Source organism: Saccopteryx bilineata, chromosome 2 (genome assembly GCF_036850765.1).
Source record: "Saccopteryx bilineata isolate mSacBil1 chromosome 2, mSacBil1_pri_phased_curated, whole genome shotgun sequence".
Classification (NCBI taxonomy): domain Eukaryota; kingdom Metazoa; phylum Chordata; class Mammalia; order Chiroptera; family Emballonuridae; genus Saccopteryx; species Saccopteryx bilineata.
Window position 1 is genome coordinate 305480671 of NC_089491.1, and position 25770 is coordinate 305506440.

Genomic DNA, 25770 nt, shown 5'->3' on the forward strand with positions numbered 1-25770 from the left:
CCGAGCAGCCCTGCCCAGACTCTCCGCTGCTTCTTCTATCCTAGTCCCTTCCTTGTTTCACTTTAATCAAATGTACTCTCAAAATCACCAGAAGTCATGTTGTGACATCTTCCCTGCATGAAGTCCAGAACCCACACACTACTGGCTGGCCCGCGGTAGACGTGCTCCAGGCCCAGTCCCATCCTGGTAGCAATGTGATCACTTATGAGTTTTGCTTGGTTTGATAGCCCTTGCCGGTTCTTATAACTCCTGCTTTATTCACTTGTAATAATATCACTGGTCACAAACTGGTTTAAATGGCTGGAATCACTCAAACTTACTCCATTGATAAAACAACTCTACATGCATGTCCTCTGAATGTTTTATCTCATCTAAAGCGAGGAGCTGGGACCAGATGGTCTCTAAGGAATCTTCTGGCTCTCATATACTCCAGCTTTAAGAATACTTCTATAATAGATTACCCGGAATCCAATTTAGAAAAAGGCACATTCCACACCAGTGCACTGGGGCTCTTGACACAATGGTGGCTGGCTGAACTATTTTGAAAACAAACAACGCTCAAAATCCAACAAAGGTCCCCTGCTTCCTCAGGCAGTAAATCTGCTTGGCAGGATCTCACTGTGGCTGTAGCTGGTTGGTGCCAAGTTTGAGCCTTTTTCTCTCCCCCGGCTCTCACTCCCTCTTGCCGTCCCCCACTGCAGACTCGATCGTTGTTTATATTACCACATCACAATACAGACACTTCCTATCTACATAGTTGAGCCCGCAATGACCCCCTGGGGACCTACAGCCTCCGCTTAGAGGCAGAACTGATGATGGGGCCAGCTGTCATGCTGAAGCCAGAAAACGATGATTCCTCTAGCTGCTCAGGGAAAACAAGACATTCTTGAGCCATGGTGGGAGCAACCCAGGTGTGGAAATAGCCAATTACTCCACTAATCAGCTTGAGCATCCAGTTGTGGGAGATGTTGGAAGGCTTGGATGGTGAGTTAGAAATATGCCTCATGGAAACTGTTCCATGACTTGCAAATGTGTGGACTGGTGGGCACTGAATGTGTGCCACTCCCAGAGGGGAGAAGAGGCCCAGGTGACAGGACATCTTCATTTATACTCACCTCGAAAGAGAACTCAGAGCTGGACTCTCACTCCTAGTTCCCAGGTAGATTTTAGAGACAAGGGACCTGTGACATAGGGTCCCCAGGAGCTGTGGCCAGACTACAGAGCAGGCAAGGCATATTCAGACACTTGAGAGTTAAGCAAACTCCTATTACAAAGTTTTCTGTGCTCTTTAAACTACTAATAGGACCAGACTTACTGTTTCCTTCTCAGGTTATCTATCCACAGATAGTCTCCATCCATCTACCACCGATGCCTAAGTTTCTACTGAATCCTCCAAGAAGCTCTTTTGAAGTTCTACCCTGGTTTGACCAGCTTGTCCAGAATTCAGCAACCAGAGGCCTGCAGGTACGAGGAGACCACACCACCACACGAGCCACCTCAAACTCCCAAACTGGCCCCTGTCTTCCTGGCAAGCAGAATTCTGGAGGTGGCACCTTGGCATCCTGGCCCAGCCAACTGTCAGACCTGCCACTCGGCACGAGTTAATGACATGGCGTCAGTCAAGTTAGGCAAACTGGGGTTAGGACAGGCAAGGTTACTCCCAAGGTTACCACAGCGACTCACCACTGTACATGTCAGGGTGGTTTCTTAAGGACGAGTCATTATAGGGGTGGTCTGCAATAAACAAAAGAGGGTGAGCAAACGGGAGGCCACAGAGAGGTCACGGAGGCGTAGGCATCAATGGGAGGGAACGGAAACGCAAAGCCGCAGGAACAACCGGGCAGAGCGTCAGCGGTCTTTTGCGGAGGCAAGACACGGCACATTTGGAAAGGAAATGTGTTTGGTGAGGGACAAGCAACACAAAACAGCCCAAAAAAGGAAGAAAAGGTTAAATCCTGCAAAAGAAGGCAATGATAAAATAAGTTTATTTTTTAATTAAAAAAAAAATTAGGCTTGACTCTGATCCTGAATTGCTTAGTCCTACTATCTTTTCAAATGAGATAAGGATTAGTGGCATCCTGTAGCAGTCTTTGAACAACTGCTTCCCATCGAAAGCCTCAGTTGCCAGGTCTCTGGATCAGGCCAGCTCTTGGAGAAGCTAAAGAGAAAGGAGTGTTAGTGAGCCCTGCAAGAGAGCCGAGTCCTACCTGGGCGGAAGCTACGGTGCAGAGGGTGGGCAGTGCACGAGAAGACAGCTGAGAAACAGTTCAGCAGCGGAGTGGGAGAGAGGGACCTTGACAGCACCCAACAAACATGTGCTGACCAGCAACAAGCACCCACTAACCTGACCACTGGGCAACACCCTGGGCTCCCAGATGTGTCTGTTGGTAGAAAGGCCTCCTTCTGAGGAGGCTGGGAGTGGTCCAGAGAGGCGGGGAGAGCCAGACCGAGGGTCAGATTTTAGGGTTAGAAAGGGAGTTTGAGGGTGGGGGCGAGAGAGGGGGAGAGAGAGACAGTGCATGAGTGCTTTGAGTTCTACCCTTTGGCCTGGGAAAGGCCTGCTGACTAAGCTGGAGATTCAGAACTCTCTAGATCAGGGGTCCCCAAACTTTTTACACAGGGGGCCAGTTCACTGTCCATCAGACCGTTGGAGGGCCGGACTATAAAAAAAACTATGAACAGGGCCCTGGCCGGTTGGCTCAGCGGTAGAGCGTCGGCCTAGCGTGCGGAGGACCCGGGTTCGATTCCCGGTCAGGGCACACAGGAGAAGCGCCCATTTGCTTCTCCACCCCTCCGCCGCGCTTTCCTCTCTGTCTCTCTCTTCCCCTCCCGCAGCCAAGGCTCCATTGGAGCAAAAGATGGCCCGGGCGCCGGGGATGGCTCTGTGGCCTCTGCCCCAGGCGCTAGAGTGGCTCTGGTCGCAACATGGCGACGCCCAGGATGGGCAGAGCATCGCCCCCTGGTGGGCAGAGCGTCGCCCCTGGTGGGCGTGCCGGGTGGATCCCGGTCGGGCGCATGCGGGAGTCTGTCTGACTGTCTCTCCCTGTTTCCAGCTTCAGAAAAATGAAAAGAAAAAAAAAAAAACAAAAAACAAACTATGAACAAATCCCTATGCACACTGCACATATCTTATTTTAAAGTAAAAAAACAAAATGGGAACAAATACAATATTTAAAATAAAGAACAAGTAAATTTAAATCAACAAACTGACCAGTATTTCAATGGGAACTATGCTCCTCTCACTGACCACCAATGAAAGTGGTGCCCCTTCCAGAAGTGCGGCGGGGGCCGGATAAATGGCCTTAGGGGGCCGCATGTGGCCTGCGGGCCGTAGTTTGGGAACCCCTGCTCTAGATGGTCTTGGGGTGAAGACATTCCTTAAGGAGCAAGACCAGTGGCCTTGGTTCCAATATCAGGTAAGTAAAGCCCTTGGGCACTTAACTCTCAGTGAGAAAGACATTCTGAAATAGGGCACACAGTCATGCCAAGATCCTTAACTAGCTTTTCACTCCTCCACCACTGACCTCCTTCCAGCTACAGGGGTGAAAGAGCCACAGAGGGTGGGGTGGAGCAGCTGTTCGGAAGCCAAGCAGACAGCCCTAAGAGCCCGGAACTGGCCCCACTGCCCGAGGGAGGAGCAGTGGTGTGCCAGAACATTAGCACATTTGGAGGCGGCTCAAACCCCCTTACAACTCACTGCGGAGCCCATGGTTCTTTCCTGGGACTGCACTGCTTGCATCCCAAATCTGCTAGCACCCTGGTAGGAGGAGTTTCAGTATTTAGAACTATCCCTTAAGATAGGGTGTGTGGTAAAAGACCTAACCTGGGTTTGGGAAGTCAGTTTGGGATTATCTGGAGCTACGGGTAGGACTTGACCTGCAGGGGGTGGAGAGTCATAGTGGCAAAGGGTAGGCATGGCTGTGGCTGGACTCAAGAGGTAACATGCCCCTTCTGTCTCCTCCTGGGGGGAGGACCGGGACACACACAGATGACAGGGCCTGTTTCATGTTCCCATTCAGAGACTGACCCAAGCTTGGAATACACCTCAATTTGTGGATTCTGGAGCACATTTGAGAAATTCAGAGACCTTTTGCCTGGTGTAAGAGTGTCACTTAGACCAGTGGTTTTTAACCTCCAGTCCGTCAGAAATTTTGTGCTGGTCTGAGAAAGAGTTAACCACCCTGGTGTTGTATGAGGATGATAGAATCTAACCACTGGGTCTGTACTCTTTGACTGCATCCCCAAACAAATTTTACAAATGATTTTAGATTGCTCAGTGTTGTGTGTTCGATACCCCTTCCTTTACTGCAGGTAATACAAAATTGGCTGTGATGAGATATATTTTTCCCCCTTTGGGCAAACGGTGATAGAAACCCCTGCTGGAGAACCCAGTCTCAGAAGCCAGCCCAACTTGGCTGCTTCGCCTCCCACCCCTAGACCTGGTTTGAAGGTCTGAGAAGCATAACTGTGCTATTTAAAGCAACTGTGCCTGATGTGGGCTGGCAGAGATGCCCAGAACTCGCTCCCAGCCAAAGCTGCCCCTGGGAGACTCCAGGAAGCTGATGGGGTTCTGCTCACAGTACCTGAGTTTCCTCAGCATTAGGAGGAGTTTTCAGTGGTACAGGGAGCCCAGAAATGGAACAGAAATAGATATCTCCTATATTTGAGAAAAGGATGTTTCTGAAAAGCCCAACTTTTTTTTTTTTTTTTTTTTTTACTCATTTTAGAGAGGATAGAGAAAGGGAGAGAGAGAGACAGAGAGGGAGAAGAGAGAGACAGAGAGAGAAGGTGAGGAGGAGCTAGAAGCATCAACTCCCATATGTGCCTTGACCAGGTAAGCCCAGGGTTTCAAACCGGCGACCTCAGCATTTCCAGGTCGACGCTTTATCCACTGCGCCACCACAGGTCAAGCCCAACTTCTAAATGTGGTTGAAACCTCTACCTGCCTCAACCTTGTGTGGCAGTGGAGGCCTCTGCCCAGGACCACAGACAGTCATGGGACTCAGTCCTCAGACAGCAGGCTGACTTCAAGCATCTCCTGGGCAGGGAGAAGGGGACCCAGGTGATGGCACAGAAGGCTGTCCAGGGATTGGCTCAGTGAGCATCTTGCTCTTAACACTCCTTCCCCTCCCACTGCCGGTCCTGTCCCGGCTCCGAAGGTCACTCTGAAGTCCTGGGAAGACCACACTGTCCTCCCCAGCTCGGCCAGCTGGCAGCAGCCGCCCCTGACGTGCACTGAGGAGACACCTCAGACAACCCAATTTTCTTCTCCAGGGCTCCCCTCTGGGCCCAAGTCCAGAACAAGAAAGCCAGGGAGGGGACAGCAAGCAGCCCGGAGCTGGGTGACTCTGCCAGGAACATGTGGGGCTTGTCCCTGGGTTTCTGGCCATCCTGTTGGCTGTCAAATTCTGACAGCTCAGAACAATGTGTGGGGACCTGCAGAAGCAGGAAAGGGAGGCTTAGAAGTGGGTAAAATGGGGTCAGAGAGAGAGAGAGAGAGAGATGAGAGAGGGGGAAAGAAGAAAGTAAGAAAGAAGGGAAATGGAGAGGAAGGAAGTTAAATAGGGAAGGAAATGAAGAAAAAGGAATAAAATAACCCATTTCAGGAGATGGGAAGCACTTCCTATGGCTCCACCTTGGCGCCACGAAGGGGATGGATTGGGCCGGGCCAGCCCAGCACCGCCTGTGACCACCGTGAGCAAGGACCGACGAGGCGAGGACAGCACGCGGGGGCCGGCCCCCACGGTCCTGAGTGAGCTTAGCAGTAATGACAACAGTAACAAGCCTCTGCCCCAGTCCCATGTCACCCCGGGACACGTCATCAACCACCTGCACGCGTGGGCTCCAGGAAGGCAGGGTTCAGCCTCCTTTCTCCGACCTGTGAAAGCTGCCAGAGCCCGTGTCGTGGCCTCTGCTTGGCCACCCTCACAATCCCTGTCCACAGTGTGGGAAACATCATTCAGATTTGAGTCAGATTACAGTCTTTGGGGAGGGAGGGCTCTTCTCTGGAAGACATGCCATAAATCCACCGGGTAAACCAACACAGCCACTTTCAATGGCCCGAGGAGGTGGAGGACCTGCAGCCAGAGCTGCAGGCCAGCAGGTCCCTGGCAAGAAGTCTGTCTGACTGATTAGCTTCTCTCTCTCCTCTGTGGAGGGCCACCCATGCTCTGATGGGTCAGGAAATGCCGATCTGCTTTGGTACCAGTCAAAGAGATCAGGGAATAAAAATGTAAATAAAACTAAACATAAACCTGCAACTTGTAAACACAGTGATTCCATATGGTCCAACATATGCATATCACAGAATCAAATACAGTTCAGGTAGGTGTGCCCACTAATTCTGTGCTGTGGTTTTATTCTAGAAATAAAGATAACCAAATAATGACTAGAAACACAAGATATAATCAAGCAGAGGACATGACCGGCATGCCAATGATGACTTAAGCAGCGCTCCTTGAGTTCTGGTGTGTGTCCAAGTCCCCTGGGAGCTAATGCAGCACAAAGAGGTGAAGCACCCACGTCTGAGAGGCACTGACCTAGAGTGGGACCAATTGGACTCAAGGCTTCAGAATCCGGAGGTATTTAAGAGACGTTGAAGTAGTTCAGGCACAAAGAGCTGGAGGGCTTTCTAGGTCAGCCTCAGGGCCGAGGCTCCCCCCAGACCAGATACCCGGGGCTGCTCGGGCTAGGTGGGCTGCCAAGCCCTGGGCAGGGCCTGCACTTACTGGTGAGGACCTTGAGAGTGAACGGGTTCTTCTGCTGGATGGTGTGAGTGAAGTGGAAGCGGGCGTTGCAGCTGTAGTCGGTTTGCATGTCCTGCACCAGCACGTTGGAGAAGTACAGGTCCCCATTATGGCCCTGGGAGACCCGCTTATCTTGGGTGATGGGCTCCATGGCTGCAAGGAAGCAGAGGTACAGTGGGAGGTTAGCAGTAATGACACAGTAACAACATCATGTTTCTGGCGAGTGAGCTCCTGCACAGGGCCGTGAGCGGGGGTGGGGGGGTGGGGGGGCCGGAGTGCCACCTCACTCTCAACTCTGAGGTGGGGCTTACTCCTGTTTCACATATAGGAAAGTAAAGGACTTAAATGTTCGGGTTGCCTAAGCAGTGAGGGAGAGACCTGCTTGTCCACCACGCCCAGGCTCTATGACTATACTTTTCTATTTCCCATTCACGCCACAAAAGATCAGACTGGCCCAGAGGCCCCAGGGTGGGAGCATAATTCTTCACATGCTCCCAAATCAAAAGTCAAATTCACTTGTTTATTTTTTACCCTCTTCCAGTCCCCAAGAAAGGAAAAAAGCACTATCAGATATGATCGTAAGATGCATACCAATCAATGATACACACCATTGATTTAGGATGCCTTCCAATTTTAGAGATGGGAGAATATAAAAATGTGTGCTTTTTAAAATTAAAGACATCCTAGGAGTGACTAAGAATGCTGACTACATCACCTACATTTTTTTCCAAGCACTGCCACTGATGTAAATGCATATGCCAGGTTCCCAGGCTATTTGGTTTATAAAAGTGTACTACTTCTGAGGCTGACTACTCGTAGCAAACTCCTTCTTACCCCCATGAGTGTTCTTAAGTCACCATTTCTTAAAGCACAAAAGTTAGTGATGCCTACTCTCCAGTACGGGCTGGTGAGCTCTTCAAATCATTTATCAAAGATTTCCTGTTGGCCTACTGTGTGCCAGCACTGTGCTAGGTACTGGGGAAAGAGAGAGGAGTAAGAAAAGACAGTTCCCGCCGACAAAGAGCCTGCAGTCTAGTGGAAAAGACAGTGGAGAAATGAGTAACTCAATTCAGTGGCGAGTGGGAAGCCCAGAGGAGAAGGGGAGGAGCTGAGAAAAGGAGCAGCCAGTACAATTTTGGGGGCTTGAGCTGTGGCTTGAAGGCTGCAGAACATTTGCAAGGTGGAAGAGAAGGAGCTAGAGCAGGGGTCCCCAAACTATGGCCTGTGGGCCACATGCGGCCCCCTGAGGCCATTTATCCGGCCCCCGCTGCACTTCCAGAAGGGGCACCTCTTTCATTGGTGGTCAATGAAAGGAGCACATTGACCATCTCATTAGCCAAAAGCAGGCCCATAGTTCCCATTGAAATACTGGTCAGTTTCTTGATTTAAATTTACTTTTTTTTTTTTTTTTAAATATTGTATTTGTTCCCGTTTTGTTTTTTTACTTTAAAATAAGATATGTGCAGTGTGCATAGGGATTTGTTCAGTTTTTTTTATAGTCTGGCCCTCCAACGGTCTGAGGGACAGTGAACTGGCCCCCTGTGTAAAAAGTTTGGGGACCCCTGAGCTAGAGGGTTCCATGCAGCAGGAACAGCGTGTGTTAAGGTGAGAGCACCTGAGAAAGAGGGAGGGGGCCGTGGGCTGGGTGGTGGGAGAAGGGCCAGAGACAGATCAGGAAGGGGGCTGTGTGCCAGGGAAAGGCGTCCAGACTTTGAGGTGATGGAGGAGTCGATTAAGGGTTTGAGCATATAAATGAACTGCCACATTTATGTTTTTATATTTTTTATTTATTTATTTTTAAATTTAATTTATTGTGTTTACATAGATTCTAGTGTCACCCCAATTGCATCCCCCTCCCCCATATTCCCCTCAACATATCCCTTGTCTCCCTCCCAACAGCTCTCTCCCCACCTCCCTTCAGGTTAAATTCCATTCCTCAGTTCACATTGTTCCTTGGATTCCTCAAATGAGTGAGGTCATATGATATTTTTCTTTCTCTGCCTGGCTTATTTCACTTAACATAATAGTTTCCAGGTCCGTCCATGTTGTTGCAAAAGGTAATATTTCCTTCTTTTTCATGGCCCCATAGTATTCCATTGTATATATGTACCACTGCTTTTTTTTTTTTTTACACAGAGACAGAGAGAGAGTCAGAGAGAGGGATAGATAGGGACAGACAGACAGGAACAGAGAGATGAGAAGCATCAATGATCAGTTTCTCATTGTGACACCTTGGTTGTTCATTATTTGCTTTCTCATATGTGCCTTGACCACGGGCCTTCAGTAGACCTAGTAACCCCTTGCTCAAGCCAGTGACCTTGGGTCCAAGCTGGTGGGCTTTGCTCAAACCAGATGAGCCCGCGCTCAAACTGGTGATCTCGGGGTCTCAAACCTGGGTCTTTGGCATCCCAGTCTGACGCTCTATCCACTGCGCCATCGCCTGGTCAGGCACCATTGCTTTTAAATCCACTCGTCCACTGACGGGACACTTGGGCTGTTTCCAGATCTTCACTATTGTGAACAATGCTGCTATAAACATGGGGTGCATTTCTTTTTTGAATCAGTGATTTGGTGTTCTTGGGATATATTCCTAAAAGTGGGATAGCTGGGTCAAAAGGCAGTTCCATTTTTAATTTTTTGAGGAATCTCCATAATGTTTTCCACAGTGGCTGCACCAGTTTGCATTCTTACCAGCAGTGCAGGAGGGTTCCCTTTTCTCCACATCCTTGCCAGCACCTATCATGTGTTGTTGATGAGCGCCATTCTGACTGGTGTAAGGTGATATCTCATTGTGGTTTTAATTTGCATTTCTCTAATGATTAGTGATGTTGAGCATTTTTTCATATGCCTATTGGCCATCTGTATGTCCTCTTTGGAGAAGTGTCTATTCATCTCTTTTGCCCATTTTTTGATTGGATTGTTTGTCTTCCTAGTGTTGAGTTTTACAAATTCTTTATAAATTTTGGTTATTAACCCCTTATCAGAGGTATTGTTGAATATGTTCTCCCATTGAGTGATTTGTCTTTTTATTCTGTTCATATTTTCTTTAGCTGTACAAAAGCTTTTTAGTTTGATATAGTCCCATTTATTTATCCTGTCTTTTATTTCCCTTGCCCGTGGAGATAAATCAGCAAATATATTGCTCCGAGAGATGTCGGAGAGCTTACTGCCTATGTTTTCTTCTAAGATGCTTATGGTTTCACGACTTACATTTAAGTCTTTTATCCATTTTGAGTTTATTTTTGTGACTGGTGTAAGTTGGTGCTCTAGTTTCATTTTTTTGCAGGCAGCTGTCCAATTTTCCCAACACCATTTGTTAAAGAGACTGTCTTTACTCCATTGTATGCTCTTACCTCCTTTGTCAAATATCAATTGTCCATAAAGGTGCGGGTTTATTTCTGGGTCCTCTGTGCCACGTTTATGTTTTTAGAAGGACCAGGAAGGCCAGTTGTGGATAAGTTTTGTAACCCAGGGAAATGCTGATGGTGGCTTGTGCTGGGGGGATGTCAGTGAGGATGGAAAGAGAAGGAAGGTCATGAGATCTGCTTAGGAGGTACAAGTCCGAGACAGGGAGTGAGAGAAGGGGTCTGCCCTGTTCGCTGACAGACCAACCTGCAGCCTGTGGCCAGGCAGCCTTCCCCACAGACGTGCACCATGATGAGGAAAGAGCCGGACAATGACTGGGCACATAGCCACTTCCTCTGCAGAGCAACCCCCAGGCTGCCTCTTTGGGAAGCAGGCTGGTAAGAATTCAGGAGAGAATGAGGGAGGATAGGCAGAAAGGCAGGAGGGCCTATGGATTGATAGATGGATGCATACATATATTGGGAAGGAGAAATGGAGTGAGGAGGGGATGCCAGGAAGAAAGATAACAGTTTTCTCATCACCTTCATAATGCACCCCCCCACCTTTAGTCTGATTGAAAACAGAGGAAGAAACTGAGGGAAACTGAGGCCCAGAGTGGTTAAATGAACCTCATTCCAAAACTGAGCTAGGACAAGCTCTGAATGATGGTACCCTGTCCCCCTGCTCCAAATCTCCTCTCCCCTTTATCCGGTTTCATTCCCGTATTCCCTGCTTCTGTCCTAACACGAAGAGCGAATCTAGACAGAGGACTGAAAGAGGGTTGGTATTAACCTGCCTTCAATTGGCCCATTGGAAAAACAGTTTCTCCTCTTCTTCCTTATTCCTTTTTCTCTTGCTTTTCATCATCACAGATATTCCTGAGCACTTACTGTGTGTCTGGCCCTGTTATAAGTACTTTGGACATATTATTAACTTATTTATTTATCCTTACAATAATTCTATTAGGTACCCTATTCTTTATCAACCCTATTTTTTAAGAAGAGGAAACTGAGGCCTAGAGATGGTAAGCAACTTGCTTGAGATCACACAGCTAATAGCAGAAAACGAACCCAAGTAGCCTCTCTCTACAGAGCCTGTTCTTAGCCATGGAGCCACCTAACATCTGCTTCTCACAAGTCAAGGTTTTCTAGCCTTGGGCAAGCGTCTCCCCATTTAACACACCTACCACACTCCCTAAGATAAAATTGGCAGAAAATACCAAGTCTCCGAGACTTACAGCTGCTCATCCAGAAGATGACTGGGGATGGAAGTCCAGGTGGGGGATTGCACTGGAGAGTCAAGGGGGCGCCTTCTTGAACCACCACTGGGTCTAGATTTTCCTTGGGCCACAGGGGAGATTCTGGGGAGAAACACAAAGGAGGTTGAAACGAGGGTGATGGACGGGGCCGGGGAAAGGAGTGAGGTTAGAACCAGGCATGTGAGAAGAACGAGAAACAGGAGAACCAGCGTGACAGGGCAGAGGGACAGGGTCCATGAGCCCAAGGAGGGGAGAGGCCTTTTGTCTGAATGGATGCATATCTTCGAAGGCTCTTCTCCTCCTCCTCCTCCTCCTCCTGTGCCCAAAGTGAAGTTGTTCAAGACTCTAGTTCGAAAACTTCCTTTTCAGGAAATCTTTCTGAGTTGGGGGAGGTATACCCTGTTCAGAGGTGGAGAAGCAAGCAGGACATGCAGGTCCCCAAAGCACCAACAGGCCAAGGGCAAGGGTGGCCCTTCTAGAATGACCCTCCTTGGACCTAGGAGCAGGGTATCTCGACCCTGCCCCACGCTACTCACTGGACACCTGCAGGCGGATCCTATTGGACAGGGCTGTGCCGAATTTGTTGCGCGCAAAGCACTGGTATTCCCCTTCATACTCCTCTGGCCGCCCACCACTGCGGAAGTCAATCACCAGGGTCCCAGACCTCCTCCTCATTGACACCCGGGGGTCCTTGGCGACATTGAAGAACCTGCTGTTGCGAGTCCAGTGGAAGCTGTAGAAATGGGGGGAGGGGCAGAGCAACAAAGAGTAACAGGATGGGTTCTGGGCTCCAGGTGATAATCTCAGGGCCCTAGTCCCTGACTCAGTCACAAAACCATACCTTCATACCAACGGGCCCAGCCCGGACTTAGTGGCAGAACCTCCTGGGAATCCTGAATGCAGCATCCCCAGTCCCACTCAGCTGAATCGCCAGGGGCCGGTCCCTGACAGTACTTAGACCCAGCCAAGGCTGGGAGTCATAGTTCCACAAGGTAGTTAGCAAGTAGCCCCTGGGAATTATGTTCTTTAAAGGAGTAGGCAGTGATTTTGATTTTAAAAAATCCATCGTCAGCTGCTGCCTCCACTCTGGGGCATTTTCAACATCCAAATAGGAATGCAAACCCAAGTTCATATTTCAGCCCTCCCCCATGCACCAGGGAATTGACTCTACTCTTCCAGCCTCCTTATTTGATAATTGGCTCTAAAGCCAAAGTGAAGTGGTTCAGGTTATCTGCACCCCTGCTCAGTGGGCGGAGACTATAAGGCAGTGGCCATACATTATAGCCCAGAAGAGGCAGCTTTGGGAGACAAAAGCAGCCTTCATAACCCTGAGCCCCAGGGGGAAGGGGCTGGCACACCCCTCTGCTTCTCCTGGGGGATGTGCATCTGTAGCTGCCCAGGATATAACCTTAAAAGAAGCAGGAGCAGCAGTGGCTGCTCATTGTTAGGAATTGTTGTCCCCATAAAAGAACATGGGGGAAGCCAAAACCTCAGAAGCAAGGTTATCCAAGCCCTGTCTGACCCTTCAGGATAACTCCCACTTCTCCCCCTGTGGGCGACAGTGGCTCTGCTTGCTCCACGCTCACAGCTCTGAGTTACACGGGCTCATACAAAGCTGGGGGTGCAGGAAAGGGCCAGAAAACGGCTGCCACACACCTGCGGCTCCACCCTGCCTCCTTTCTCCTGCTGATCCATACCCTCTATGTGGGGTCCTGTCACATCTGGGTCGGAATCGGGCATGAGGCTCCTGAAAGCTCCAGCCTGTGGAAGCTGTTTTAAAGATGGGGAAAGGACGGCATACCACCTCCACATCAACAATGCTTACCATTCAGTAGAAAGAAACCTGACCTGGAGGGTCAGAGGCCTGGGTTCAAATCCAGCCTCTGCCACTCTCAAGCTGAGTGACCTTAGGAAAGGTGCTGAATATCTGTGCCTCCATTTTACTTCCACTCCCAAGGGCATAAGTCCTTCCCTGAAGAGCGGTGAGGTGGTCGAATAAGACAGCATGAGGAACAACTCTAACACTGAGCCTGGTGCCCAGCAGGCTTTTAGCTCATGTTTGCTGACATGCACATAAACACGCAGAGCAGCTCAGAATGAAAAACTCGAGTTAAGCCCTGGGCGGTTAGCTCAACTGTAGAGCATCAGCCCGGAGTGTGGATGTCCTGGGTTCAATTCCTGGTCAGGGCACACAGGAGAAGTGCCCATCTGCTCTTCTACCCTTCCCCTGTGGCTTCTCTCTCTCTCTCTCTCTCTCTCTCTCTTTCCCTCCTGCTGATGGCTCCATGGCCTCCGCTTCAGGCGTTAAATAATGGCTCCAGTTGCAACTGAACAAGGGCCCCAGATGGGCAGAGCATCGCCCCCTAGTGGGCATGCTGGGTGGATCTCGGTCGGGGTGCATGTAGGAGTCTGTCTCTCTGCCTTCTTTCCTCACTAAAAATTAAAAAAATAAAGTAAAAAAACACACAAAAAAAGACCCTCGAGTTAGCTAGGGAGAGGGACTTCCTATAAGCTAAGCATGGGGGGATGATGGGAACATAGGCAGTGTTATACTAACAGTCAGAACTTAATATCTAAGTCCTGGTTTTCGGTGTGAACTTACCCCTCTTAAGTTTTCTGGTCCTCAGTTTCCTCATCATTTAAATTTGCTAATTTTCCAAACTGTACTTTCTACTTAGTGGGGTCTTAATGGATAAGTTGAATTTCTCAGATGACTCAACTACCATCAGGCTCATGGCAATGGAGTAGTTTAAATGCCCTCTTTGGGGCCCCTTTCCCTCCCCGCGGGTTGGATTTTCCTGCTAGTGCACTCACCTGGGGGCAGGGTTCCCCTTTGCTTCACACTCGATCAAGATGTTATCACGGGGATCCACAATGTGGTCCTTCACGGACTGCTTGGTGATGGTCGGGGGCTGGGGCACTGTAACAGGGCAAACAGTAGGCGGTCAGGCTGCGGATCTGCCCGGTCCCTGGCTTGAAGAATGGCTGCAATTAAAAGCTCTGGTTGCCACACAGAAAAGCAGGCAAGCAGCAGGTGGACAGTGCCCCACTCCAGAGATCGAAGGAAAGGGATGCATGCCACAGACTAAGCATTAAGAAGAATCCCTTTAAGATGTCACAGTATTCCCGTGAGAAACTGAAGGCCAGGCTTTTGTTTCACCCGCTCTTATGTTCGATGCTTATAGAGCACAGTAGTTCTTGATAAATGTTTGTTGAAAGAATAAAGGAACAAAAGGCAGCTAGATTTTCAGAACCTAGGGGATGTGATGGCTCTGAGCCCTGGAGGATCAACAGATGGGCCAGAATGTGGTGAGGAGGGAGCTGAAAGAGGCTTTAGTCCCCCAAGAATTTCCCAGGGACCCGTCTGCAGGCTAAGGAGCAGCTCCCCGCTGTTGGTCCTGAGCTGCACTTCTCCCACTGCTCCCGTGCTAGCCACCTGCAGATGGGGAAGCTCTGGCCCTTCTTACCCACCTGCCTTTCCATAGGCTGAGCCTCCTCCCTCCTCTCACAGTAAGGGACCTCACTATGGGGCTCTGGTGTGAAGAAGCCACAACAGGCAGAGTGCAAAGGCCAAGAATCCCCTCGTGTGCCCTCACCTGGCCTTCCCCCGCCCTCCAACCTCCGAGACGCACAGTGCAGAGAGGCACCAGGACTTACGCTCATTCTGAATGCTTGCTGTTAGTTCCGATGGGTTAGCAATGTGGGGGGAGAAAAGAAGACAGCAGTTATCACACATGACCGTTAGCCCAGGTGTCCTCACGCCCAGCATGCAGGGAGGAGGGAGAAGCGGGGCGGGGGACACTCCGCACAGGCTCCTTCCTGTCAGCTGCGGAGCTCAGTGGAAGAGCCAAGCTGGAGTGGAATGGACCTAGTGTGCTTCATGGAGAAGGCGACACCTCTTCAGGGACCAACCCACGCAATGAAGCAGAAAGACCAGCTTCTGACCAAAGGAAGATATTACTAGGGAAGTCCAAATGTCAAGTGGCAATGCTGCTCAAAAGAGGCTGGGCTCTGAAGACGCCACCCATCACCTCTAGATGCTCCTTGACCAACAGTGCCAGGGTGGTAAGGCTGAGGTGAGTCGGAACCACTATTACAGGACAGAGCCCCAAGGGCCAAGCAAAGTTCACACGCTTCGCTCCTCCCACGGTCCCGCGTTCTCTTTCACACATGAAAGCACCTTCTTTCCTCACCGTCCCCTCCTTTGTCATCCTTTGGACAACTCTAGGGACAGGTGAACGACCATTGCCCTGCTCACGGCAGAAGTGCGCTGCCCTATGGAAATCCCACGTATTAACAGTGTGGGAGGAAGCAGAGCCCACTACTCCTTTCTGTGCTTTTTACAAAAGTGGTAAGGGGCCAGGTGGCACACACCTTCCCAGTCTGCACCTGAGATGCCCGTGTACAGGTGTGTATGTTTCTCAAGCTTTGACAAGCATATGAATCACCTGGAGGGGGGGGGGGGGTTTAAAGTGCAGTCTCTGATTCAGTAGATCCTGCATTTCTGACAAGCAGCCAGGTGATGTGGATGTGGGTGGTCTGTGAACCATGCTTGAATAAAAGGTGGTATGTTCTTTTTTTTTTTTTTTTTTTGTGAAAGAGACAGAGAGAGAGACAGGAAGGGAGAGATACGAGAAGCACCAACCCCCTGCTGCAGCACCTTAGTTGTTCATTGACTGCTCTCTCACATGTGCCCCGACCAGGGAGCTACAGCAGAGCAAGCGACCCCTTGCTCAAGCCAGCGACCTTAGGTTCAAGCTGGTGAGCTGTGCTCAAATCAGATGAGTCCACGCTCAAGCCGGTGACCCCGGGACCTTGAACCAGGGTCCCCTGCATCTCAGCCCGACGCTCTATCCACTGGGCCACCGCCTGGCCAGGCTAGATGGTATGTTCCTTGTGGGGTAAAAGTCTTGGTTAAAATTTGTCTATACAAAAGAGAACATCTGTTGCTGTAACTTTTTAAGATATCTTTTCCTTATGATTATATCAGAAAAGAATATGCCTTTCATATTTCACACTGGAGTGGATGTCAGAAAGTGTGCTGGTGTTGTGAGCTGACATTTTCACAGTGAGTGCTTCCTGCGGGAAGCAGAGGCTGCTGCTGACTTTGAAGCCTTCTGACTTGACTACAGTGAGATGTGGGAGAGGAGTTTACAAACTCAGAAAGGGGACAATCTCTCAAAAAGGGATAAGGCAGAGTTAAAACAGGACCAAAGCTGTGAGAAGGGACAGGAGAGAGAAGACAGACATTAGAGAGGGGAGGTGGAGGGTGGCAGGAATGAATGTAAGTGAAAGTCTCGAGAGTAAGACCCACAAAAAGGTTCAAAATAATTCAGTTGGGCCAGGTGTGTATGGCCCAACTGAAGAGAAGGGAAGTTCTCGGGCACTGAAGAGAAATCCTGTCTGCTTTGCCATTCGCCTGGCCCCCGGGGCAGGAAACAAAGAGGAATGGGAGGTCCAGGGGCAGAGCAGGAGTCTGTGGGTTCTGGACGCCTGCTCTGTGGAGCTCTCTGCTGCAGCATCTTCATCCACGTAGTTTTCTGGGGAGACTGAAAGCAGTGGGGTTGGTTTTAGATGGTACGTTCTTCCATGAGGGGTGGGGGGCGTTTCGGAGAAGGGGCCACTTTCAGGAGAAGCAGCAGGGCTGACACTTGACCCATTCTTTCTGACCACAGCCCAGGCCCCTGGTTTTTCATCTTAAGAGACAGTTGGTGTCTCCTGGGTCCTCACACAGAGTTGAAGGCTCTGGTCTCACGCTAGATGGGAAGGCGACAAAGGCTCTGCTTTGCCCATGTGGGCTTCAAGCCTCTCTCTTACTGAATCAGATGCTGGTTCAGTGGGAAGATTTCTAGACATTGTCCAGGGAATCTCAAATCCAGGGAAGGGAAGTCATTTGGTCAAGGTCACATAGGAAGTCTGTTAGAGAACTGAAGTAAGAACCAGCTCTTCTGCTGCCTGGTCCAGAGTTCTTTTCTACAAATCCATCCTTGGCCAGGCGTGGCCTTGGCACTCTGTTCTCCCTGACATTTTGTACAAAGATAACTTAGAGAGGAGACCCTGATGGAGTGGAGACACTCAGGGCTGTCAGAGACAGCTGGGTCTTGTCCCTAGCCCCACACTGAAATCAGGTCAGGGGTCTCTTGAGAATCTACTTGCCTAAAGAGGTCATGACACCTGCAGCCACCATTGTGCTACCAAAGAATTTATTACAGGGACAGATCAACCCAGAAGACAAGCTGCCACAGGGAGAAGGCGGGGGGACCCCTTGCCCAAGGGACTTAACTAGTGCTCTGACCCCCCCATTCTCCATCCTGTGTCACACCACCTGCCCTTCTCTCCTATGGAACTTGCTGGATGGCAAATACAGAGTGGAAAATAAATTTGTTCTTCTGGCCCCCGAGATGGAGGAATTCTTCCAACAGGCTCTGCAGGGGGCAAGGAAGATGCCACCCAGCATCCATGCACCTCTTCTCTTCCCTGACTCTGATGTCTGTGACCCCTGGCACGCATCCCTCGGGGGATGGAGCGAGTGCGTGTGTGTGAGTGTGTGTTGTGGAGGCCATCCTGCAGCACTGTTTGGGATGATGGCGAGGAGGAAGTGTTTCTCCCATGCCACTGCCCACCTCTGTGGGTTCCTAGGAGAAAATGCTGAGTCCCTTGCTATGGGAGAGAGAGAAAAGCAAGCTGCCAGCAGACTCACTTTTTGGCAAGCCATCTTTGGCTGATGAGGTGACCCTTTGCTTTCTTCAAAGGTCACACTGTTCTCCTTGGGGCTGTGGGGGAGGTGGGTGCGTGTGACTCTGCTGGCAAAGTGGTGGGGACTGGAGGCTGGGCACTTCAATGAGGGATTGTGTAGCAGCCCAGGGCTGTTCCTGGAAGCCCACTGCAACCACACTCACCAGAGCAGAAGCAATGCCCTATCCTCCAGACAGAGGCAATGCCCCTTGAATGGGCAAGGCTGGGCACTTCAATGAGGGATTGTGTAGCAGCTCAGGGCTGTTCCTGGAAGCTCACTGCAACCACACTCACCAGAGCAGAAGCAATGCCCTATCCTCCAGACAGAGGCAATGCCTCTTGAATGGGCAAGGCTGGGCACTTCAATGAGGGATTGTGTAGCAGCCCAGGGCTGTTCCTGGAAGCCCACTGCAACCACACTCACCAGAGCAGAAGCAATGCCCTATCCTCCAGACATAGGCAATGCCCCTGGAATGGGCAAGGCTGGACACTTCAATGAGGGATTGTGTAGTAGCCCAGGGCTGTTCCTGGAAGCCCATTGCACCCACACTCACCAGAGCAGAAGCAATGCCCTATCCTCCAGACATAGGCAATGCCCCCTGAAGGTGCAAGGAGCAGGAGGGCACACCTAGCAGGGCAGCCTCTGCCTGAGTCCCCCAGTTACCCTCAACACAGGGAAGGTTAAGAGAGCCTAATTTTACGTTATTCCGATGTCTTGGCTATTGTGAATAATGCTGCAAGGATGAGTGGGTGCATGTATCTCCTGCCTTTGCCACAACACAGATGAATCTTGAGGGCACTGTGCTAAGTGAAAGAGGTCAGGCAGAGAAAGATAATACTGTACATTCTCAGGTACATGTGGAATCTAAAAAAGTCAAACTCAAAGAACAGAATCAAATACAAGGTTTTAGATGGTACGTTTGCTGTGGGGAAAAGGTCTTGGTTGCCAAGGGCTGGGGGGTGATATTGGTCAGAAGGTACGAACTTCCAGCTATAAGATGGATAAGTTTTAGGGATCTAATTTACAGTATGGCAACTGTAACTAACAGAATAGGCATCCCTTGAAGACACTGTGGGTTTGGTTCCAGACTACAACTATAAAGCCAATATTTCAATAAAGTGAATCACACAAATTTTTTGGTTTCCCAGTGCATATTAAAAGTTATGTTTACACTAGTGTACAATAGATTATGTCTAAAAACAATGTATGCATATTAATTTAAAAATGCTGTATCGCTAAAAAAATGCAAACCATCAACTGAGCCTTCAAGGATCTCGTGTTGACGTTGATGGTTGCTGACTGATCAAGGTGGTCGTTGCTGACGGTTGGGTGACTGTGGCAATTTCTTAAAATAAGACAACAAACTTTGCCACGTTAATGAATTCTTCCTTTCACATGTGATTTCTCTGTAGCACATGGTGCCGTTTGATAGCATTTTACCCATATTGGAACTTCTTTCAAAATTGGGAGTCAATCCTCTCACACCCTGCTGCTGCTTTACCAACTCAGTTTATGCCATATTCTAAATCCTTTGTTGTCATTTTACCAATCTTCACAGCATCTTCACCAGGAGTAGATTCTATCTCAGAAAATCACGTTCTTTGCTCATTCATAAGAAGCAACTCCTCATTCATTAAAGTTTGATCATGAGACTGCAGCAATTCAGTAACATCTTCAGGTTTCACTGCTAATTCTAGTTTTTCACTATTTCCACTACATCTGCAGTTACCTTCTCCACTGAAGCCTTGAGCCCCTCAAAGTCATCCAGGAGGGTTGGAATCAACTTCTTCCAAACTTCTGGTAATGTTGATATTTTGACCTCTTTTCATGAATCACTAATGTTCTTAATGACTTCTAGAATGGTAAATCATTTCCAGAAGGTTTTCAATTTACTTTTCCCAGATCCATCAGAGAATCACTATCATCGAAAGCTATAGCCTTATAAAATGTATTTCTTGAATAATAAGACTTGAAAGTAAAAACTACTCCTTGATCCATGGGCTGCAGAATAGATGTGTTAACAGGCATGAAAACAACATTGATCTTATTGTACATCTCCATCAGAGCTCTTGTGTGACCAGGTGTGTGCATTGATAATGAGCAGTAATATTTTGTTTTTATTTTTGTTTGTTTTTTTCATTTTTCTGAAGCTGGAAACGGGGAGAGACAGTCAGACAGACTCCCGCACGTGCCCGACCGGGATCCACCCGGCACGCCCACCAGGGGCGACGCTCTGCCCATCCTGGGCGTCGCCATGTTGCGACCAGAGCCACTCTAGCGCCTGAGGCAGAGGCCACAGAGCCATCCCCAGCGCCCGGGCCATCCTTGCTCCAATGGAGCCTTGGCTGCGGGAGGGGAAGAGAGAGACAGAGAGGAAAGCGCGGCGGAGGGGTGGAGAAGCAAATGGGCGCTTCTCCTGTGTGCCCTGGCCGGGAATCGAACCCGGGTCCTCCGCACGCTAGGCCGACGCTCTACCGCTGAGCCAACCGGCCAGGGCCGAGCAGTAATATTTTGAAAGGATTCTTTTTTTCTGATCTTAAGGGTTCAAAAATGGGCATAAACTATTTAGTAAACCATGATATAAAAAGATGTGCCATCACCCAGTCTTTGCTGTACTGTTTATGGAGTACAGGTAGAGTAGATTTAGCATAATTCTTAACGGCTCTAGAATTTTTAGAATGACAAATGAGCACTGGCTTCAACTTAAAGCCACCAGCTGCATTAGCTCCTAACAAGAGTGTCAGCCTGTCCTTTGACGCTTTGAAGCCAGTTATTGGCTTCTCCTCTCTAGTTATGGAAGTCCTAGACGGCATCTTCCTCCCATAGAAGGTTGTTTCGTCCACATGGAAAGTGTTGCTCAGTGCAACCACCTTCATTATCTTCGCCAGAGCTTCTGGATAGCTTATTACAGCTTCTCCATCAGCACTTGCTGCTTCACCTTGCACTTCTATGTTAGGAAGACAACATCAACATCTTTCTTTGAACCTCATGAACCGACTTCTGCTACCTTCAAAGTTTTCTTCTGCAGCTTCTTCACCTCTCTCAGCCTTCATAGAATTAAAGAGAGTTAGAGCCTTGCTCTGGATTAGCCTTTGGCTGAAGGGAATGCTGTGGCGGGTTTGATCTCCCATCCAGTCCACTGAAACTTTCTGCATATCAGCAATAAGGCCGTTTCACTTTCTTATCATTTGTGCGTTCGCTGGAGTAAAACTCTTCATTTCCTTCAAGAACTCCTTTGCATTCACAACTTGGTTAACTGGCACAAGAGGCCTAGCTTTTGGCTTCTCTTGGCTTTTGACATGCCTTCCTCACTGAGCTTACTCATTTCTAGTTTTTGACTTAAAGTGAGAGACGTGAGACTCTTCCTTTCGCTTGAACACGTTGAGGCCACTGTGAGGTTAACTGGCCTAATTTCAATATTGTCGTGTGTCAGGGAATCAGTGGAGCAGTTGGAACACATGCATTTATCTTAAGTTTGCCATCTTATATGGGCATGGTTTGTGGTGCCCCAAGATGATTTCAACAGTAACAGCAAAGACCACCGAACACAGATCACTGAAACAAATAGAATAATACTGAAAAGGTTTCAAATATTGCAAGAATTACCAAAACGAGACTCAGAGAAAGGCCTTTAGGAAAAAGGCACTGAAAGACCTGTTCAAGGCAGGGTTGCCACAAACCTTCAATTTGTAAAAAACGTAGTGTCCGTGAATTACAATAAGATGATGTACGCCTGTACTACGGTATATACTTGAAAGTTCTTAAGAGAGTAGATCTTATAAATTATCACTATACACACAAAAAGGTAATTATGGGAGCGGATGGACATGTTAATTAACTTACTGTGGTAATCTTTTTTGTAATGTATACATGTAGCAAATCATCCAACTGTACTTCTTAAACATACATATATTATATGTCAATTATACCTTGATGAGGCTGGGGGTAGGGGGAGGAATGTCTGCTCTTTTCCCAGCCCTTCCACTGGGCCTCAGCCGGGTTGAGAAGGAAGAATGGACTCAGATAGCCTAGGAAGCAGGAGGGAGAAACCAGGCTCTAAAGGACCTCTTCCCAGGGCAACTGCAGGGCTTGCCTTTCTTTCAACTTGCGTTCAGCTTTTAGAGACTCATCCTGGAGAAGCTGCACGGCCACAGTGCCTGCAGTAACCAGGGAGGTGCATGAGGCAGCCCGAGTTTCCTGAGACAGCCTGGAGCACCGCAATGGGGTCCCAGACGGACCCCACTCCTCACTCAGAGATGCGCTGTGGTCACATGCTACCCACTTAGGAGCTGGAGAAACAGCTGTATTTCTCTCTACCTCAGATTTCCAGCCTGTCAGCTAAGGACAATACATAGTTTGCAAATTAGCTGTGGAAATCACAGGAATTGAAGCCTATAAAGCACTTCACTCTCTGATGGGCACACGCAGCTGCTGCTCCGGGGAGGTCAAAGAACTAAAAGGAGGTAAGTTTACCAGAGGTCAGTGTAGGGCACGTGAGTGCCAAACCGGGGACCATCGAGACCCTGGGTTCTACTTGCACCTCTAACACCCATCTGCTGTGTGACCCTGACCAAGCAAGGGCCTGAGTTCTCGTGAACGGAAGACAGAAAGCGTGGACCCTCCAGGACCTCCTCACGCGGGCAGATGGTGGCGGAAGGTCAGGACACTCACAGCTCTGTGCTCCACAGGTAGTACCTTGAAGAGACTGACTGCTCAGTCACCTGCCCTTGGCTCTGGAAGCACTTTAGAAAGCCACAGTCCTAGCAGAGATGTCAAAGCCTTCTATTTATAGGTTACCTTGCAGGAATTCCTCACCTACTAGCCCTGGGGGTCCAAGTGGCAGGTGAGTGAGGAGAAGTGATAGAAATAAGTCGTCACCACTTCCCTGATAACAGGATTTTCTCAGCACCCCTTATCTCCAGGGAGAGGGAGGGCCTTATCATGTTCCTTATTAGACTGTCTGCTTGGGACTGTTAATGAGAAATTCTCCTTGAGCCAGCAGTCCAGATGGTCTCCATGGAATAGTTCCTCTCACAACTCCCCTGTCCCCCTCCTTGAGTCGGTGTGTGCACGCACACAGTCATACACACACAGACACACACACACACACACACACACTTGGGGCTCCTGGGAGGGCAGTAGGGGCCTGTCCCTCTTGCTTCTGGGCCTACCCTCTAGCTTCTCCCAGCCTTCTCTCATCCAGAAGCGCCCACTCCTTTGGGGCAGCTATTACTGGGGAAGAGGGTAGGAGCACCGAGACCCCTGCAATTCTTCTCGAAGCTCTGCTAGACTCCAGGCCCAGCCTGTGGCTTTGGAGAGCGCAGCAGAGACTTGTTGGAGGCTGTATTACTCTCCTACCCCTCCCCAGACATCTGTCACCTGGAGAGAGCCCAAGCCAATGTTGGCATCATGTGGGTCCCATCTATTCTTGGAACCAGGGAAAGAGGACAGAGTTGGTGGGCCCACATCTTAGCACTGGGATGCAAAACGTCCTGAAAGGAATGTCAGAATTGTGGCAAAGGTGGTGCCCACCAAAATGGAGGGCCAAGAGTGTGGCTTTCGGTCAATGGGCCATTATGAATGTAACCATAGATATGGCTGGTGGAGATACCATTAGATCAGCATTCTAAGCCACTTACTTTATGATTCTGATGGCCAAATAATGCCCCCACCATGGAAAACAGAAGGAACTGAATTTTACTTTTCAACTTTACTGCGGGAGAGCTGAAAACAGCAGGAAGCAGTGCCTGGTTCTCCAGTGGCATTATCATGGGGCTCTATTTTAACATCTCATGTAGCCACAGTCGCTGTCAGAATAATCCCCTTCCCAACCCTCTCCCAGCCACCTGTCCTCCTGATCAGTCTAGCCAAGAGGCCTGCAGGACCTAGCTCAGGAATTAGAAAGGCAAATAAGAACCATCTACTCACTTGGTCCTTGGAAACTCCGCTTTGATGGGCAAATCAGGACCACAGAGGACACTCAGACTTCCAACCTCTGCCACTTCTAGTCCTGCTCAGCAGGTCCCAGGCAGCCCAAGTCACTCAGCCACAGCCACGAAAGAGCGCGGGGCAGACTCAGTCTCATATTCCAAAGCACAAGCCCTCCTGCTTCCATTTTTTGGGAAACCCAGCTCTCCATCCAAAATCCACTGTTTCCCTTTCCTCAACCTTCTTTGAAAAGTTAACTTTCCTCTGCCCTCCAAGTCCTCTGCCCCAAATCAGGAGAATAGAAGAAGAAGGAGCAGAACTCACGATCCATAGGAATCTCGATGGCCCCGCCAATCCCAAGGAGGCAGAGGAGGAAGGCTGTGTGGCCCCAGGGTGGTGGCTGCGGCCTGGCCATCCTCAGCGCTGGGCCCCGCTCCCTGGGCCCCGGCCTGCGGGGTCTTGCAGCCGCTCGAACTCAGCCTCCCAGACAGAGCTCAGCTGTGGAAAGAAATATGACAGTGAGTTATTTCTTAAACTCATGGTTTGTTCTAGCAATCCTACAGGGCTGGAAAGATGCAAGGGTCCCCTCGGTCACAGACCAATGTTTTAAAACAAGGTTTCTAACCTTGTACTCTTGACATTTGGGAACCAACAATTCTCTGGGGAAGTCTTGGGTAGTGTAGAATATGTAGCACCATCCTGGTCTCTACCCACGAGATGCCAGCAGAGCCCACTTCTGCCACCAAACAAAAATGTCTCTAGACATTCCAACTGTCCCCTGGAGGACAAAACCACCCTGAGTTGAGAACCACTGTTCTAGAAGGAAGGGCAACTCTGGATAGATCAGACATGAAAACAAACACTGGCCCACAGGCCCAGCACCCAGAAGATGCCATGCACCTGGCCAGTAATAAACATGCCAACCTCACAACTTCTCTGAACTGTACGTGGTGAGTAGGTCTGCATTTGAGTGTTTGGAGTAGGGGTAGATAGATAAGATCACACTGATGTTCTTCGATCCAGGGAGGGGGCAGAGTGAAGCTGGCAGCACTGGGGACCACGGAGTTAGATAGGTAAAACTTGGTTGCCTAATGGAATTTTTGTAAGTGAATGATTTCTGCAGTTATTGTGTGCAGCTAAGGTATAGCAGTCCTGGACGTGTCCCTTTAGAGATAATGGCTGAAGTGATGGCCCTGTAAACAACATTATGACAGTCCAATATTTACATTCTCAAACACAAGAAATCATTCCAGAGCCTATAAGGGCAGGGGTGAAAAACGGCAGTCCAAGGAGCCTGACACGGGTCCCTAAGAGCCAAACTCTTCCCTTCCTCCGTTGAGACCAGATCAGGAGCAGTTTACAGCGACACTCAAATACAGAGCTTTAAGATTACTGAGGTTCTGAAACACTAGTCTTAAAATGTGGTCCAGTTCGCTGTCCCACCATGGGGTCAGGTCAGGCAGGATGACCAGAGGAGCTTTCCCCAGGATTCTCCAGCTTTCTTGGACTAACAGCCACCTATCAAAATGGATACACTGGTCCATTCCTGTTTTATCTGGCAGCAACTTGCAGCCTGCTCTCATCTGTGCACCCCCCATCTCCCACCTATCCTGATGGGGGGGGGGAGTGAGGAGCAGGCCACCGAGGCTTCTCCTGGGGTGCGAGGTCATGCTTCTTGAAGACCTAGGAATGCGATGCCTCCCCTGTGACAGGAGGTGGGGCAAGTGAAAGGATCTGACTCAGATTTCAGCAGTTTC

The 25770-nt window shown here is 49.4% G+C and overlaps 1 protein-coding gene across 23 annotated transcripts in view; it reads right to left on the bottom strand.

Moving 5' to 3' along the window:
- NFASC (neurofascin) overlaps positions 1-25770 on the bottom strand; it is a 200152-nt gene that overhangs the window by 59908 nt on the left and 114474 nt on the right. For 11 of the 23 annotated variants that reach the window (XM_066261590.1, XM_066261594.1, XM_066261598.1 and 8 more), the window contains 7 exons: positions 24338-24511; positions 15007-15024; positions 14164-14269; positions 11886-12082; positions 11329-11451; positions 6729-6899; positions 1684-1734 (listed from right to left, as the gene is read on the bottom strand). In XM_066261590.1, the coding sequence (XP_066117687.1) occupies positions 1684-1734; positions 6729-6899; positions 11329-11451; positions 11886-12082; positions 14164-14269; positions 15007-15024; positions 24338-24428 (757 nt within the window). In that variant the 5' untranslated portion in view covers positions 24429-24511. Of the gene's footprint in view, positions 1-1683; positions 1735-6728; positions 6900-11328; positions 11452-11885; positions 12083-14163; positions 14270-15006; positions 15025-24013; positions 24300-24337; positions 24512-25770 lie in introns of those variants that run through there. The other 12 variants (XM_066261604.1, XM_066261601.1, XM_066261600.1 and 9 more) reach the window with 5 other exon arrangements.